General features: G+C 40.4%; 1 protein-coding gene across 1 annotated transcript in view; it reads left to right on the forward strand.

Moving 5' to 3' along the window:
- The window catches only part of CD226 (CD226 molecule), a 76100-nt gene that overhangs the window by 46062 nt on the left and 13214 nt on the right, over window positions 1–16824 (forward strand). The window contains exons 5-6 of the mRNA XM_030552665.1: window positions 11137–11248; window positions 12177–12237. Coding sequence (XP_030408525.1) covers window positions 11137–11248; window positions 12177–12237 — 173 coding nt within the window. The remainder of the gene's footprint in view (window positions 1–11136; window positions 11249–12176; window positions 12238–16824) is intronic.

Here is a 16824-nt window from a genome sequence, read left to right on the forward strand (position 1 = left end):
ATACCGCATGCAAAGTAAAAATTCAAAATAGGAATTTCTTTTTTTTTTTTGGTTTTCTTTTAAGGTCTAGTCAATTTTCATGTAGTCTTCATGCTCAGAAATCTATCCACTGAATTTACAGCCAGGAGAGAACACAGTGCAAAGTGTTAACTATGACGTATGTGAGATTAAAGACAGTACATGTGGGAATATGGAAACATTTTGCACTGATTGCTTGCAACAATCTCCTTCTTCCTAACAGGAAATCTAACCATTGTGAAAAATCGGATATTCTCCTGTGTATATGTGGACTAACTCACATTTTATTGCATTTTCCATTCATCCTGATACCGCAGAGCCCCTTTGATGGTCTATTCTAAATAATCCTGCTGCAGTTTTGATTTCTACTTTAAATATGCTTTGAAAGCGCTAAAACTAATTTTAGGTTGTTTTGAGCATGTTTTGAAAGTATAAAGCTCCTCTTGTGCCTTCCAAATTTGACTCCTTCCATTCATATTTAAGTCCATGCTGTTAAGTACCTTTAAAGGTACTGTTTTTTCTTTATCAGAGGGGTAGCCGTGTTAGTCTGGATCTATAAAAGCAGCAGAGAGTCCTGTGGCACCTTATAGACTAACAGACATATTGGAGCATGAGCTTTCGTGCATCCGACAAAATGGGTATTCACCCACGAAAGGTCATGCTCTAATAAGTCTGTTAATCTATAAGGTGCCACAGAACTTTTTGCTGTTTTTTCTTTGTCATAACTGAGTTTCTGGATATTCAACATACATCCTAGGACTAAAAGACTTTCTTTAAGAGAAATAGTTTCTAGGGCAGGGAGTCTGAATCAGGTTCAGGTCTGTTTGATTATTATTGCATAAGGTCAACATTTTAAAACTTGAGTGCTTAAAACTGTCAAAGTCAAGAGAAATGCAAGATTCAAAAGCTTTTTTCCCTTCCCCTCTCATTCAACAACAGGTTAGGTGTGCACAGTAATATGCTGGGTTCATTTTCCTATGTTTCTACCCCCTAATAACCACCCTTTGGATTAAACATTCTGAAAGGATTAAGTGTCTAGCAAAATTCCTATTGATTCCAAGTGCAGAAGGACACACAAAGCCCAAACCACAACAAAAAAAACCCAAACAATAAAAAGGACCAGTCTACCCCACCTGTTAAAACTCCCTCTCCCAACCTAAAGATTGATTGTTAACCTTCTATCACTTTAGAGAAATCCTACGTATCCTGGACAACTTTGACATTGTCAGTGTACATTTGGTTTCTGCTTCTCACAACTGTTGTTTGAAGAGAAAGAAGTTGAAAGGCTGTGCCTACAGCACAATACAATTCAGTGTGTGTCAAGCCCTCTCCATCTCAGGTACACACACTGCAACATTACACACACAACTGTGCACCAAGGGTGACCAGACCGCAAGTGTGAAAAATCGGGATGGGGTGGGGGGGGTAATAGGAGCCTATATAAGAAAAAGACCCAAAAATTGGGACTGTCCCTGTAAAATTAGGACATCTGGTCACACTATGTGCACCAAATATAATAACTAAAGGAATTTTTTTTATTGAAATGTTTTTCCAATCATTTTGTTTTTATTTTTCAAAAGTGTTATAATGTACAATGAATGAATGAGAGAACTAGGGGGAAATATTAACTGGAAGTGGGAGAGAGAACGGGTATCACTTCTATACATAATAATGCACACTGGAAAACATAATTCCAACAACACACATAAAATGATGGGGTCTTCATTTACCATTGAAGAAAGAAATCTTGACGTCATTGTGAATAGTTCTCTAAAAACATCTGCTCAATGTACAGCAGCAGTCAAAAAAGCTAAAAATATTAGAAAACATTAAGAAAGGGATAGATAATAAAACAGAATAGATCATAATGATACTATGTAAATGCATGGTATGCCCACACCTTGAACACTGTGTGTTATACTTTCTCAAAAAGGATATATTAGAATTGTAACAAGTACAGGATGAGGTAACAAGAATGATTAAGAGTATGGAACAGCTTCCATATGAAGAGAGATTAAAAAGTCTAGGACTGTTCATCATAGAACAGTGGAGGGGTTGGGGGTGGGGGAGGAAATATGATAAAATCCTGAATCTATAAAATCAAGAATGGTGTAGAAAAAGTGAATAGAGAAGTGTTATTTACTCCTCACATAACACAAGAACTAGGGGTCACCCAATAAAATTAACAAGCAGCAGGCTCAAAACAATCTGAAGGAAGTACTACTTCACACTATGCACATTCAACCTGTGGAACTCATTGCCAAGGAATGTTGTGAAGGCCAAAAGTATAACTGTCTTCAAAAAAGAATTAGGTATGCTCCTGGAGGATAGGTCCATCAATGGCTATTAGCCAAGATGGTCAGGGACATAAGCCCCTGCTCTGGGTGACCCTAAGACTCTGACTGCCAGATGCTAGGACTGTATGACAAGATGCGTCACTCAATAAATTGCCATGTGCTTTTCTCTCCCTCTGAAGCAACTGGCACCAGCCACTGGTGGAAGGCAGGATACTGGGCTAGATGGACCATTGGTCTGACCCAGTATGGCCGTTCTTATGTTAACATTCTGAGAGATGTGGGGAAATTAATGAAATGTCCAGCCAAGGTGAAATTTAGTTACTATGGCCTGGTTCAGCACTTGTTTTGGATGACCCTCCTTCCCCCCCCCCCAAAAATTCATTTCTAGGCATGACTACTTGATATATCATTTTATGCATTTCTTTGTCATATCCATTTAGTCACCTCATTTGGCCTGGCTTTCATTTGGGGCTGCAAAGCCAAGTAATAGTCCAGGTTCAATCTCCTATCAAACTCATTACCAATTCTTCCTGATCTGGAAGTGGATTAAAACTTTGAGAGGTTCAGTACAAATATTGGAAGCCAGACTAGATATAGGGTAAGGAGAGGGACGAGTCAAAGATGAGTCAGGTTTTGAGTCTGGGAAATTGGGGGGAATAGTAGAATTGTAAATAGTGATAGAGAAGTGGTAGTGGAGATGGATTAAGAGGAAAGATTAGAAATACAGTTTTGCTGAGACTGAGTTTGAGAAGATGGTTGGCCATTGTGGAGAAAATGTCTGACAATTTTGGAAACAGAGAAACTGGACAGAGCAGCATCGGACGGGGCAGATAAATAGATTTGGGAGTCATTTGCAGAGTTGAAACCATAGAAACAGACATACTTGGATTATGAGAGAGAAAATACTGTGGGAAAATAAGTGTTTCCCCTTTTCTAAATGTGCATTTCTTCGTCTCTTTTTGCAAACAGAAATCACACCGTGCACTTCCTGTCAAAATCAGGAGGAGTATAAGCAAAGTAAGAAAATATACCATGGAAGGCTCATACAACATTTGTCATTAGAAGTCCGCATGCTACAGCTTGACATTTTCTCACAGGAGTGAGAGAGTGTGACCCGCTTAATACTTTGATTTTTTCCCAGTCTATCCTTATTAGTTGCATGTATTGGTTTATTTGTGTTACAATAACACTTGGAATCCCCCATTGTATGGGATGCTCTACAATCAGATAAAAGACTTCCTCTGTCCCTAAACTCTTACAATCTGGCTAAAGATGTGACATGACGGCTAGATTGCTGTATACAATATAGAGAAGGGTTACAGTAATAGGGACACAGGGCTGAATATATTGGCTAAATTGATAATATTATTTTATTTTTAAACAAGCAATCTTGGCTGTGTTCAGCAGACCTCAGAAAGTTCAATTTCTGGTTTGTGGTGGAGTGATCTAAGGCTGTCTATTGTTCTGCAGGAAAAGTGTCATTTGTAGGGATGCTGTTTCAGATCTTTTAACCACCTAGGTTTAAAGTGCTGGCAAAGTTCACTACTTTTGTGCTGCTTATTTCTCTGTCTGCCCATCACAAGAGAGATCTTTACAAAAGGTGGTATAACAATTTATTTCTAATCTAAACAAAGGAAGACAGAAAAGGTCTGGGTAGCTGTGGGATTTCTCTCTCTTCTTTCTGAAAACCAGGCAAGTTTTTTAGGTGCTTAAATAAGGATTTAAGGGCCAGAAGTGCATCTGTTCTGCACTGAGTTACACTTACTGAGCATCTGGCCCTATGTGGCAAACTTGTAGGCACGCAAGTTTGAAAATGTTGCCTATAAAAGGTCGGAGTGTCATTATTATACCAAGGTACATCTGCTATATTATATTTAGACATTTTGTTTTAAAGTTGGTTTTTGAGAGTGTTAAAAGGGAGATATAGTAAAGAGACCACAAAGGGGGAAGTAATGAGTGGCTAAGAGACCTTGAGCTACCTGTGAGCACTGCTGGAGGTATTTTCAGTCAGGGGATTAAAGTGAGGTGCAACTTTGAGAAGTGCCTGTAAAAATAAAAAAAAACAACCCCCCCCCCCAAAAAAAAAACCCAAAACACAATAATATCATTGGAATGAATTTTTAATGTTGCACTGATTTCCATATTATTAGAAGTAAAATTTTCCATCTTTCAAGTTGAATATGTTTAATGTTTCTGAGGCTGTAGCCTGTGTAGTGTATCATATCTTCTCCTGGTGACTTGGTTTAACCGCAGTAGCACACTTGAGTTTCAGTGATGATTGATCTCACAAAGACTTCAAACCTCTTGTACTTGTTTTGCAAAGTGTGAAATCTAAAATCCAAACTTAGTACAGCTCAGATGTTTTATTTTCTAAAGCACCAATGTGCTATGGAATCTGTGCCTCTACCATTCAAAAGGATTGTAGGGCATTTGCTATGGTATGGATCTATTGTAGGATACAGGGAATGTAAGATGTTCATGTTAAGTACCTTATTTTAATTCTAGAAAGCTCATAAAGTATCTTTAAATTGGAAAAGTTGCTGCCAGCTGCCAGTTTTTTGTTTAGTATAATAGTTAGAATTAGTGTTTAATTTCATAAATCTTTGCAATAGATGTCATTGTAGCGCTAAATAATTTTTATGCAAAAGAATTAAATCAATCATAACTATGCAATACAAACATTCAAATTAAGATCAAGTTGACTGTGCCCCTGGTTTTTTTTTTTAAATACTGTGTAGTTGGATTCTTTTTACTTACCTTCTTATCTTTAAGGCTTTAGGGTTCACCTGAGGAGAGGTGCCACACACTCTTCTGTACACCGCTCTCACACTGAGTGTGTGTGTGACCAACTGACCCAACCCTCCCTGCCCAGTGCTCTCCATCCTCCATGCCTAGCTGGGACCCCGGGATGGACCTGCCTCTCCCAGTGCCGCATCTTCCTGAGACAACATGTAGGGGGAGGGGGAGCATAGGTTCACATGCCCCCCCCCATGCCGTATTTCTGCCAGGGTTCACACCAGAATGTGGCCAGCAGCAGCCTTTTGGCACTGTGTGGGAGGGAAGGGCTGGGAGCTGCTTCAAGCCATGGGGGAGGAGAAAGGGTGGGAAGGGGTGACCTGGCCTGGTCTTTGCAGAGCTCATCTCTTCACCCCACTGCCCCATTCCTGCCTGCAAAATGTCAAAAGGCTGCTAATACCTCAAGGCTGCTGTTGACCACCAACATAACCCTTTGGCTACAGCACGGACAAGGAGGGGTTAAGCCCTAAAGATGCATTGTGCATCAGGGAAGCTGACTGAAGGGGTTTCAGGAAACCCTGCCACAGAGGTGACTCAGCAGGTGAGGGTGCCTAGGGGAAGAATCCAAGTTCCTGAGGGCAGGACCCAGGGTGGAGTGGAAGGGGTCAGGTGAAGAGGGTGCTAAGCTCTGGACCTGGCAGCTGCTGTGGAACCTGCAGGGTTGGGGCATGAACAGGCTGGAAATTGCTTGCCCCCCTCCCTCCCAGAGTTAGAGGCTTCCCTGTGCCAGTGCTGTTCAGGGCTTTAGCACATGCAGGGCTTTGCTCCTCCTGGCCAGCGCCCTGGATTGGAGGGTCTTGGGCTTTCCTGGGGTGTTGGCTCAACCAGAGGCAGTAGGGGAAGGAAGCAGCCTCCTGGCCAGGCTGTTGGTGAGCTGAGGACTCTGGACGGGCTGCTTCTCTGCACAACACTGGGAGCGAGACGCACACCGCCAGTGGGGATATGGAGGAGCAGTGGGATGGCAGGGGGAAAGGGTAAAGCAGAGAGAGGGGGAACATGTAAAGGGATGATTAGTGAGCAGCGGAGGCAACATGTAACTAGCTGCTGCCTGGCAGCTGCCTGAACTCACCAGCCACTGCCACTTGCAGCGTGCAGCCAGTGCCGTCTGGAAACAGGATGTGGGGCAGGGTCCTGCTGGCCAAGATCCAGCATGCAGCAGGGGCTGTGCGGATGGACCATCAGAGGGAGCAGCCAACCTTGCACATTGCATCTTCACCCCAAAACCAGCCTTGCACACCCACCCCCCCTCAACTTCAACTGTCTTTTAATACATTTTAACAGATGGAAACCAGGAAGAGACAGCACTATGTGACCAACCTGGTTTCCTGGATCACTGTTTGAGAACTCCTGATATATAGTATAATATAGCTAATATAGCCCATATATTAAAAGTCTCCATTTTTAACAAATCCAATATTTGCCTTTCTCAGCCCATGTCTTCCTTACTGTTCGTGACTTTCATTTCTGTGTTACTTCAGAGTTTGAAAACAGTAAGGTTATTTGTTTTTGCATTCTGTTTACATTGGGCTAGATCTATATGCACAGAGGCAAAAAAAGCAGAAGAATGTATAAGGCAGTATCTGGTTCCTATGCAAATAGCTGGACAGAATCCCTCCCACCAGTCGGGTTGACAGGGTGGTGTGTCTGTTCACACACTGACTCCCTACGGCATAGGAGGTGAAAAGAGCTGGCTAATGCATATGCTGCTGTTAACAGCTTGTGCTGTCTGGGTGTGCCCCAGTGCCTGCCCATAGGAGGAGGAAGCAGTGCATTGTTGTGGGCTGCACAAAGGCTGATTAGAAGCTCTGTGGTTTAACATATGTTTTTTCCTGCTTCTTTTAATCAAAATCAGTATCAAGAGTATGAGGAAAATCTATTCAGTAGAACTACTGTAGTTCACTAGTAAACAGTACTGAAGAGGGATGGTTGTAGGCCTGAGACACTGGACTGAGACTCAAGAAATTTGGGTTCAGTTCCTGGCACTGCCACAGAGTTTTTAGACTCATATACTTTAGAGTCAGAAGGGACCAATATGATCATCTAGTCTGACCTCCTGCACAAAGCAGGCCACAGAATCCTACCCATCCACTTCTATAACGAACTCCTAACCTATGTCTGAGTTATTGAAGTCTTCAAATAGTGGTTTGAAGACCTCAAGCTGCAGAGAATGCACCAGCAAGTGACTCATGCCCCAGGCTGCAGAGGAAGGCGAAAAACCTCCAGGGCCTCTGCCAATCTGCCCTGGAGGAAAATTCCTTCCCGACCCCAAATATGGCGATCAGCTAAACCCTGAGCATGTGGGCAAGACTCACCAGCCAGCACTCAGGAAAGAATTCTCTGCAGTAACTCAGATCCCATCCCATCTAACATCCCATCACCGACCACTGGCATACTTACCTGCTGATAATCAAAGATCAATTGCAAAATTAAGCTATCCCATCATACCATCCCTTGCATAAACTTATCAAGCTTAGTCTTAAAGCCAGATATGTCTTTTGCCCCCACTACTCCCCTTGGAAGGCTGTTCCAGAACTTCACTCCTCTAATGGTTAGAAACCTTCGTCTAATTTCAAGTCTAAACTTCCTAGTGTCCAGTTTATACCCATTTGTTCTTGTGTCTACATTGGTACTAAGCTTAAATAATTCCTCTCCCTCCCTAATATTAATCCCTCTGATATATTTATAAAGAGCAAGCATATCCCCCCTCAACCTTCTTTCAGTTAGGCTAAACAAGCCAAGTTCTTTGAGTCTCCTTTCATAAGACAGGTTTTCCATTCCTCGGATCATCCTAGTAGCCCCTCTCTGAACCTGTTCCAGTTTGAATTCATCCTTCTTAAAAATGGGAGACCAGAACTGCACACAGTATTCCAGATGAGGTCTCACCAGTGCCTTGTATAACGGTACTAACACCTCCTTATCTTTGCTGGAAATACCTCGCCTGATGCATCCTAAAACTTCATTAGCTTTTTTAAGGGCCATATCACATTCGCGGCTCATAGTCATCCTGTGATCAACCAATATTCCAAGGTCCTTCTCCTCCTCTGTTGCTTCCAACTGATGTGTCCCCAATTTATAACTAAAATTCTTATTATTAATCCCTAAATGCATGACCTTGCACTTTTCACTATTAAATTTCATCCTATTACTATTACTCCAGTTTACAAGGTCATCCAGATCTTCCTGTATGATATTCCCATCCTTCTCTGTGTTAGCAATACCTCCCAGCTTTGTGTCATCCGCAAACTTTATTAGCACGTTCCCGCCTTTTGTGCCAAGGTCAGCAATAAAAAGGTTAAATAAGATTGGTCCCAAAACTGATCCTTGAGGAACTCCACTAGTAACCTCCTTCCAGCCTGACAGTTCACCTTTCTGTACGACCTGTTGTAGTCTCTCCTTTAACCAGTTCCTTATCCACCTTTCAATTTTCATATTCATCCCCATCTTTTCCAATTTAACTAATAATTCCCCATGTGGAACTGTGTCAAATGCCTTACTGAAATCGAGGTAAATTAGATCTACTGCATTTCCTTTGTCTAAATAATCTGTCACCTTCTCAAAGAAGGAGGTCAGGTTGGTTTGACACGATCTACCTTTTGTAAAACCATGTTGTAATTTGTCCCAATTACCATTGACCTCAATGTCCTTAACTACTTTCTCCTTCAAATTTTTTTCCAAGACCTTACATACTACAGATGTCAAACTAACAGGCCTATAGTTACTCGGATCACTTTTTTTCCGTTTCTTAAAGATAAGAACTATGTTAGCAATTCTCCAGTCATATGGTACAACCCCTGAGTTTACTGATTGATTAAAAATTCTTGCTAATGGGCTTGCAATTTCATGTGCCAGTTCCTTTAATATTCTTGGATGAAGATTATCTGGGCCCTCCGATTTTGTCCCATTAAGCTGTTCAAGTTTGGCTTCTACCTCAGATGTGGTAATATCCACCTCCATATCCTTATTCCCATTTGTCTTCCTTCCATTATCCCTAAGCTCCTCATTAGCCTTATTAAAGACTGAGGCAAAGTACTTATTTAGATATTGGGCCATGCCTAGGTTATCCTTAACCTCCATTCCATCTTCTGTGTTTAGCGGTCCCACTTATTCATTCTTTGTTTTCTTCTTATTTATATGGCTATAGAACCTTTTACTATTGGTTTTAATTCCCTTTGCAAGGTCCAACTCTACATGACTTTTAGCCTTTCTCACTTTATCCCTACATGTTCTGACCTCACTAAGGTACTTTCCTTGCTAATCCCACCCATCTTCCACTCCTTGTAGGCTTTCTGCTTTTTCTTAATCACCTCTCTGAGATGCTTGCTCATCCAGCTTGGTCTACAACTCCTGCCTATGTTTTTTTCCCCCTTTCTTGGGATGCAGGCTTCAGATAGTTTCTGCAGCTTCGACTTAAAGTAATTCCAGGCCTCCTCTGCATTTAGATCCACAAGTTCTTCAGTCCAATCCACTTCCCTAACTAATTTCCTTAATTCTTTAAAGTTAGCCCTTTTGAAGTAAAAAACCCTAGTCCCAGATCTATTTTTGTTTATCCTTTCATCTAGTTTGAACTAAATTAGCTCATGGTCACTCGAACCAAGGTTGTCCCCTACAACCATTTCTTCTGTGAGGTCCTCGCTCCTCACCAAAACCAAATCTAAAATGGCATCCCCTCTTGTTGGAACTTCAACTACTTGGTGAAGAAATCCATCAGCTATCAGATCCAGAAAAATCTGAGCCCTATTATTCTTACTAGCACTTGTCCTCCAGTCTATATCTGGGAAGTTAAAGTCTCCCATGATCTCATAATTCCCATTAGTGATTACTTCATTAAAAACATGAAAGAGGTTTCTATCCATATCCAGATCAGATCCCGGCGGTCTGTAGCACACCCCAAGCACTATCTCAGAAGAGGTTCTAGTAGCTTTCTTTCCCAATGTGATTTTTGCCCAGACAGACTCTGAGAGGCCCTGGGCAAGTCACTTCCCCTCTGTGCTTCAATTTTCCCATTTGTAAAATTGGGGTAATCATCTCTTACCTGTCAGGAGTGTTGTGAGAATATATTATCATTTGTGGTGCTCAGATGATGGGCACTATATAAATAGAGTGTGTGCAGGGCAGTCTCAGGATTGGGGGCGCACATGTGTCTTAAAACCATCTTTACCCTCTCTCATTGGCTATTTGAGTGCTCCTGGGTTACAGTTTGGGTCTGGCCCAGTAAGATTTTCAGAAATAAAATCTAAACATTTCAAGGAAAGTCTAATGTAATATTGATTATAAAGTACTTCTCACCTTGGTTATGGTTCTCAGAAAGTGTCTTTGTTTAAATAGTAAAACAGATGAATAGGTTCTCCAATCTTTCTTCAAACAAAAGTCCCAGGACATGGGATCTATCATAGGGACACATTTTTGTGGAAATGCTTGTTAAAACAGTTTCCCATATAGTAAGCATAGGAAATAACTAGCATGATTGTGTACTAGTATCTATTGGCAAATGTTGACAATGTAATGTTGACTGTGGCAACCTTTTTGGGGTCTCTGAAGAGATGGCAAAGCTATTGGTTGTTTTCAGTCATGAGGCCAGGAGGCTGAGTTTTGAGAGATTGTTGGACTATTTGTTTACGATAACATCTGTAGAGTAAAATCATAGGCCATATCTGGTTCTGCAATAACTTTTACACAACTAGCATGCAGTATTTTTATTATTTCTACCTGAAGAGATCTTGTTCGTGATATCAGACTCTGGTTTCCTCAGTGGGGAAAGAAAATAAGCTATGTGATGCATTGTTTAGTCCCTATCTCTGTATTGTGGTCTCTCGCCTTCTGTGATATCAATGTAAACTCTGCTGAGAACCTCAGAAACAAAGGTGCTCTTGGGGCCTGAGGGGTGGCAGGGAGGGCCAGTCTCATTTTCCCCTTTAGCTTTCACTTAATATGTTTTTATTCATATAACTGTTGATTTGAACCTTAGTGGAAAGTGAAGAATTCCTGCCTCTTCAAACTGTTGATGATCTTTATTATTATCTTCTAGCAACTTTGGATCATCACTGGCATATTTTGCTCATTGCTGGAGGGGCTGCTGCCTCATTATTACTACTGGTCACCATACTGATCATCAGCGTCACTGTTGTTTATCGTAAAAAGTAAGTAGAGTAACAGATCCAGTTCCTTAATGACACTAAGTAGCTCTAAAGTCTCTAGGACCTCATAATGAGGTGTGGAAATGTAGCAATTTTTTAAAATTTACCTCTTTTACTGAAAATTTGAAATGTCAACACTTGAAAAATTCTGATGCTATAGCTGGTAGAAAAAAACTGTGAATGTTTCAAGATTTTCCTAATTTTTAAAAAATGTTGAATGTCAAATTTTGAAAAATTTCAACACGTTCTAATCTTCATGCGCCTATGAAAAGCTCTCATGGCATAAATCACAACTAGCATGTTCTGTGATTACGTGCTAAGGGATTAAGTTCTGAATTTGTTATTTCCCACTTGAATGCCTTCTTCCCGCTCCCCCAAGTTTACTGCATCCCCTACCAAATGACTGAAAGATGTTGAACCCAGATTTTATATCTTTGTTTTTGTTGAAGTGGCAGAAACAAAAGCAACAAAATGAGACATCTTCCCCCCCCCCAATAAAAAGCATTTTTAGAAAAAAGGTCATTTTAGCTAATTGGCAAATTTGTCTTTACATTCACCTGAAATGGGGCTGTTTTTTTTTATGTCCAAATGTTCTGCTTAGCACTATATGAGACAAAGTCAAGTAGGTTATAGTCTATAGTCTATATCTCAGACACCCTAAGCTACCTAGGGATCCAGAGGCGAGGCTGATTGGAGTCTCTTCTTTCTTTTGGTTTGAGTAAGAAGATAAACCCAGCCCTCCATTATCTCTCTCATTTCTAGTTCTCCCTGGGAAGCAAAATCCCAAGATGCTAGATGGCCTTTTAAGCCTTTTTTGGTTATTATTTTTGTACTGATGATATTATACAGATTTATGGTGCTAGAATTAATCTGCTCAACTATGTAAATGTTCATTTCCACTGTAATATTCCTGTTGAATGTATGTCACCAGAAAGAAAAGGAGAAAGATCATGAAGGCCCTCTCGAAAGCCCTGTACTCTACTCAGACCCGGGTAAGACTGGCCAAAGATCTACTTGCTTTTTGCAGGATTTTTTTCTTTAAATGTAACAACATGAAAACAGTACTTTTTGCAGTTCGCAATTTAGACTGTACTCTTACTATTGGTGCTTTTTTCACTGTCTCTCTGAAATATGCTGATACTTGTAAGAGACAGCATCATGTAGTGGTCTGAGCACTGATCCAAGCACCAGAAATTCCTGAGTTCTAATCCTTTTTATGGGCTAGTCATGCAGGCCACCATTCTCAAGTCAATGAGAGTTGCAGATGCTCAGCAAAAGTCCAAATCAGGCCCTGTGTATTTGTCCTAAATATGGATATATGGGCTGGTTTTGAGCTCCCAAGGGGAAAATCTGGCTTTAATATCTTTCTGAATTTCTGTTTCTCCTTGAATAAAAATGGATAGCTAGCTTAAGAGGAGTACTGCAAGGGTTAGTTAATATTTGTTAAGGACTTTGCCAAAATAATTAGCACTTCGATGTTTAATACTGTCAGTGATCCTTCTGTGATATAAGATGTTAGATATGATTACAAAGAATTTACCTTTAGGCTTGAAAGCTAACCCCATCATTCCTCCATATGTTGCATGCATGTTTAATTTTGGAAATTGAAGGTAACATTGGTTCATTCTATTATTTGATGCATCTTCAGTTTGTCTTAAAAGTAATACCTAAACATATTGCATATGTATGCAGGACTTCTGCCATGGGAGAAGTGTAACAGGAAAAATTATGTGCTATGTTTAGGGGTGACATGTGAGTTCACCTACTCTAATTTTGTAGGGCAGATACCTAACTTTCAGAGGTTTCCCTCTTTTTTGTTCTTTAGAAGTGGGACCTTAACACTAATACTTAAACCTTTTTAGAAATTTGTGTTCCTTATGATATGATATTATATAATATAAAATATAAAATAATTAATATAATATAAATCTTTATAGAACCCTAAGAACGCTGAGGTGAGGGGAGGGTGCCAACTTAATTCTGCTCCTGCCTTTCCTCTTCATTGAATCTCAGTCCTGGCTCCTGAGACCACCTTTGCCATCTTTCCCACTGAACACTATGGCCACGTCCAGACTAGATATTAAAATCGATTTTAGATACGCAACTTCAGCTACGGGAATAACGTAGCTGAAGTCAAATTTCTAAAATCGAGGTACTCACCCGTCTGGACGGCGCTGCATCGATGTCCGCGGCTCTCCGTGTCGATTCCGGAACTCCGTTCGGGTTGATGGAGTTCCGGAATCGATGTAAGCGCGCTCGGGGATCGATACATCGCGTCCAGACTAGACGCGATATATCGCTCCCCGAGCAATCGATTTTAACCCGCCGATGCCGCGGGTTAATCTGGACGAGGGCTATGTAACCTTTCTCAATGAGTGTGGGAGTCGCTTGCTGTTCCTCTCAGTCACCAGCTTGCCCATGAAGCACTACGAGTTGCATGGTAGAGATTTCTTTAAAACTCCATCTGTGCTCCTAGTCTTCGCTGCCTCCCTTCTGTCTTATATTGATCAGAAAAAGGGTGAAGCAGGCTGTAATGGGAGTACAGCCTCAGGGTAGTCCCTGCACTCAGAAATCTTCCCTTTTTCTGTGATTAGAAGCCCTAGTGGGACCCATTCCCACTTTAGGAATAACTTAGTTCATAAAGCAATTAATGCATGAGGAATCACTAGTTTTTTAAGACTGAATGAATCATGCAGTTGTTTTCATCTATCTACTATAGGCCATTTGAAATTATTTGAGAACTATGTTTTGAATAGCAGCCTAGTTTCCCCAGCTACTTGATCCTATAATGAAGCATTGTTAACCCTGTATTTGTGACAAAAGTCGTTGTTGTTTTTTTGGGTTGATTTTTAATTTGGAAATGAGTGAGATATAGCAACTATCTTGGCTCTTTTTTTTAACCGCTTACCACTTAAACATTCTGGACCAAATCCTCAGCTGATGTAAATCTGAGGAGTTCCATTGAAGGCAGTGGGCCTACACTGGGTGAGACTCTGGCCCTTTTTTCTCAGCCTTTATTCTCTAACGAAGGGAGGAATTGCAGTAGCAATTGCTATTTCTGGGCAAAATTATGTGATTCTGGTTTGCAGGGTGATCAGGCTTTTCTGATGAACCTGGGCTGCGTTTCTAACTATAGTCAGAGACTTTGAGAGGAGATTTTGGCAGCTGGAGAGGAGTGTCAAGTCTGGGGTGGGGAGAAGGGCTGAAAGTAGAGCTATCAAGCAATTAAAAAATTTAATCACAATTAAGCACACTGTTAAACAATAATAAAATGCTATTTATTTAAATATTTTTGAATAGTCTCTATATTTTCAAATATATTGATTTCAATTACAACACAGAATGCAAAGTATACAATGCTCACTTTATTTTTGATTACAAGTATTTGTAAGGTAAAAAACCAAAAGAGATAGGTGAATTGAAAAATACTAATACTGTACTGCAATCCCTTTATCATGAAAGTTGAACTTACAAATGTAGAATTATGTCAAAAAAACCTGCATTCAAAAATAAAACTATGTAAAATTTTAGAGCCTGAAAGGAGTCAGTCCTACTTCTTGTAAAGCTAATCACTCAGTTAAACAAGTTTGTTTACATTTGCAGAAGATAATGCTGTCTGCTTCTTGTTTACAATGTCACCTGAAAGTGAGAACAGGTGTTCTCATTGCACTGTTGTAGCCAGAGTTGCAAGATATTTACGTGCCAGATGCGCTAAAGATTCATATGTCCCCTTCATGTTTCAACCACCATTCCAGAGGACATGCATCCATGCTTATGATGGATTCTGCTTGATAACAATCCAAAGCAGTGCAGACCTACGCATGATAATTTTCATTATCTAAGTCGGATGTTAAGAGCAGAAGGCTGATTTTCTTTTTTGGCAGTTCAAGTTCTGTGGTTTCCGCATCGGAGTGTTGCTCTTTTAAGACTTCTGAAAGCATGCTCCACACCTCATACCTCTCAGGTTTTGGAAGGCACTTCAGATTCTTAAACCTTGGATTGAGTGCTATAGTTATCTTTAGAAATCTCACATCGGTACCTTCTTTGTGTTTTATGAAATCTGTAGTGAAAGTGTTCTTAAAATGAACATGCTGGGTCAACTTCCAAGACTTCTATAACATGAAATATATGGCAGAATGCAAGTAAAACGCAGCAGGGGCATACAATTCTCCTCCAAGGAGCTTAGTCATAATTTTAATTAATGCATTGTTTTTTTTAATGTGCATCAGCAGGATGGAAGCATGCCCTCCAGAATGGTGTCTAAAGCATGAAGGAGCATATGAATGTTTAGCATAACTGGCACGTAAATACCTTGCAATGGCGGCTACAAAAGTGCCATGTGAATGCCAGTTCTCACTTTGTGGTGATATTGTAAACAAGAAGAGGGCAGCATTATCTCCTGTAAATGTAAACAAACTTGTTTGTCTTAGTAATTGGCTGAACAAGAAGTAGGACTGAGTGGACTTGTAGGCTCTGAAGTTTTACATTGTTTTGTTTTTGAGTGCAGTTATTTAACACACAAAATCTACATTTGTGAGTTGCACTTCCATGACAAAGAGATTGCACTACAGTACTTGTATGAGGTGAATTAAAGAATACTATTTATTTTGCTTGTCATTTTTTTACATTGAAAATATTGTTAATAAAAATAGTATACTCTGATTTCAATTACAACACAGAATACAATATATATGAAAATGTAGAAAAATACCCAAAATATTGCACATTTCAATTGGTACTCATTGTTTAACAGTGCGATTAAAACTGTGATTAATTGTGATTAATTTTTTGAGTTAATCACGTGAGTTAACTGTGATTAATCCACAGCCCTAGCTGAAAGTGTGTTTGGTGGCTAGACAGGAAGGAATGGAGGTGATTTGCCTTGAAGAAGGAAGGGCATGTGCATTGGGATTGCTTGCCAGCTAAGAGGGGATAATTACACATACTTCTTTCACATGTTTTGTTTTTCATTGCCATCTTTCATCCCTTCCCTTCTAACCCTGCTCGCCACTCCATCTCTCATGTAATGGTGCAGCAGATGAGGAGATGGAACCACTGTGGGAGCACCCTGTCAGTCTTCACCCTGTTTCAGCCAGAACAACTTTGCAATCAGGACAAGCTGTGAACCCAGATATCTGGGCACCTTGCTTAGCTGCATACATTTGAATGATTTTTTGGCTTATATACAAAGAGCAACTCTACTTGCCTTTTAATCAGTTATGTTTAGTTTAATAATAATACAAATACTGATGTCCCTATCTTTGTGGTCTGAAAGACACCAAAGAAGTTTAAAGTTAATAGCACCTCACAGAAGTGTTGTGGGCATAAATACTTGAATGACTGTGAAGTACTCATATACTACAGTAACAGAGGCAATATAAGATAGCTTCTGAGAACACAGTTTGAATTATAGAAGCAGCTCTTGTCTCAGAGATCTAGAGCAGGAGTTCTCAAACTTCATTGCACTGCGACCCCATTCTGACAACAAAAATTACTACACAAATCCAGGAGAGGAGATTGAAGCCTGAGCCTGTTTAAGCCCTGCCGCCCCATGCCAGAGGGAAGCCAAAGTCGAAGCC

This window comes from Gopherus evgoodei, chromosome 2 (assembly GCF_007399415.2).
Source record: "Gopherus evgoodei ecotype Sinaloan lineage chromosome 2, rGopEvg1_v1.p, whole genome shotgun sequence".
NCBI classification, from domain to species: domain Eukaryota; kingdom Metazoa; phylum Chordata; order Testudines; family Testudinidae; genus Gopherus; species Gopherus evgoodei.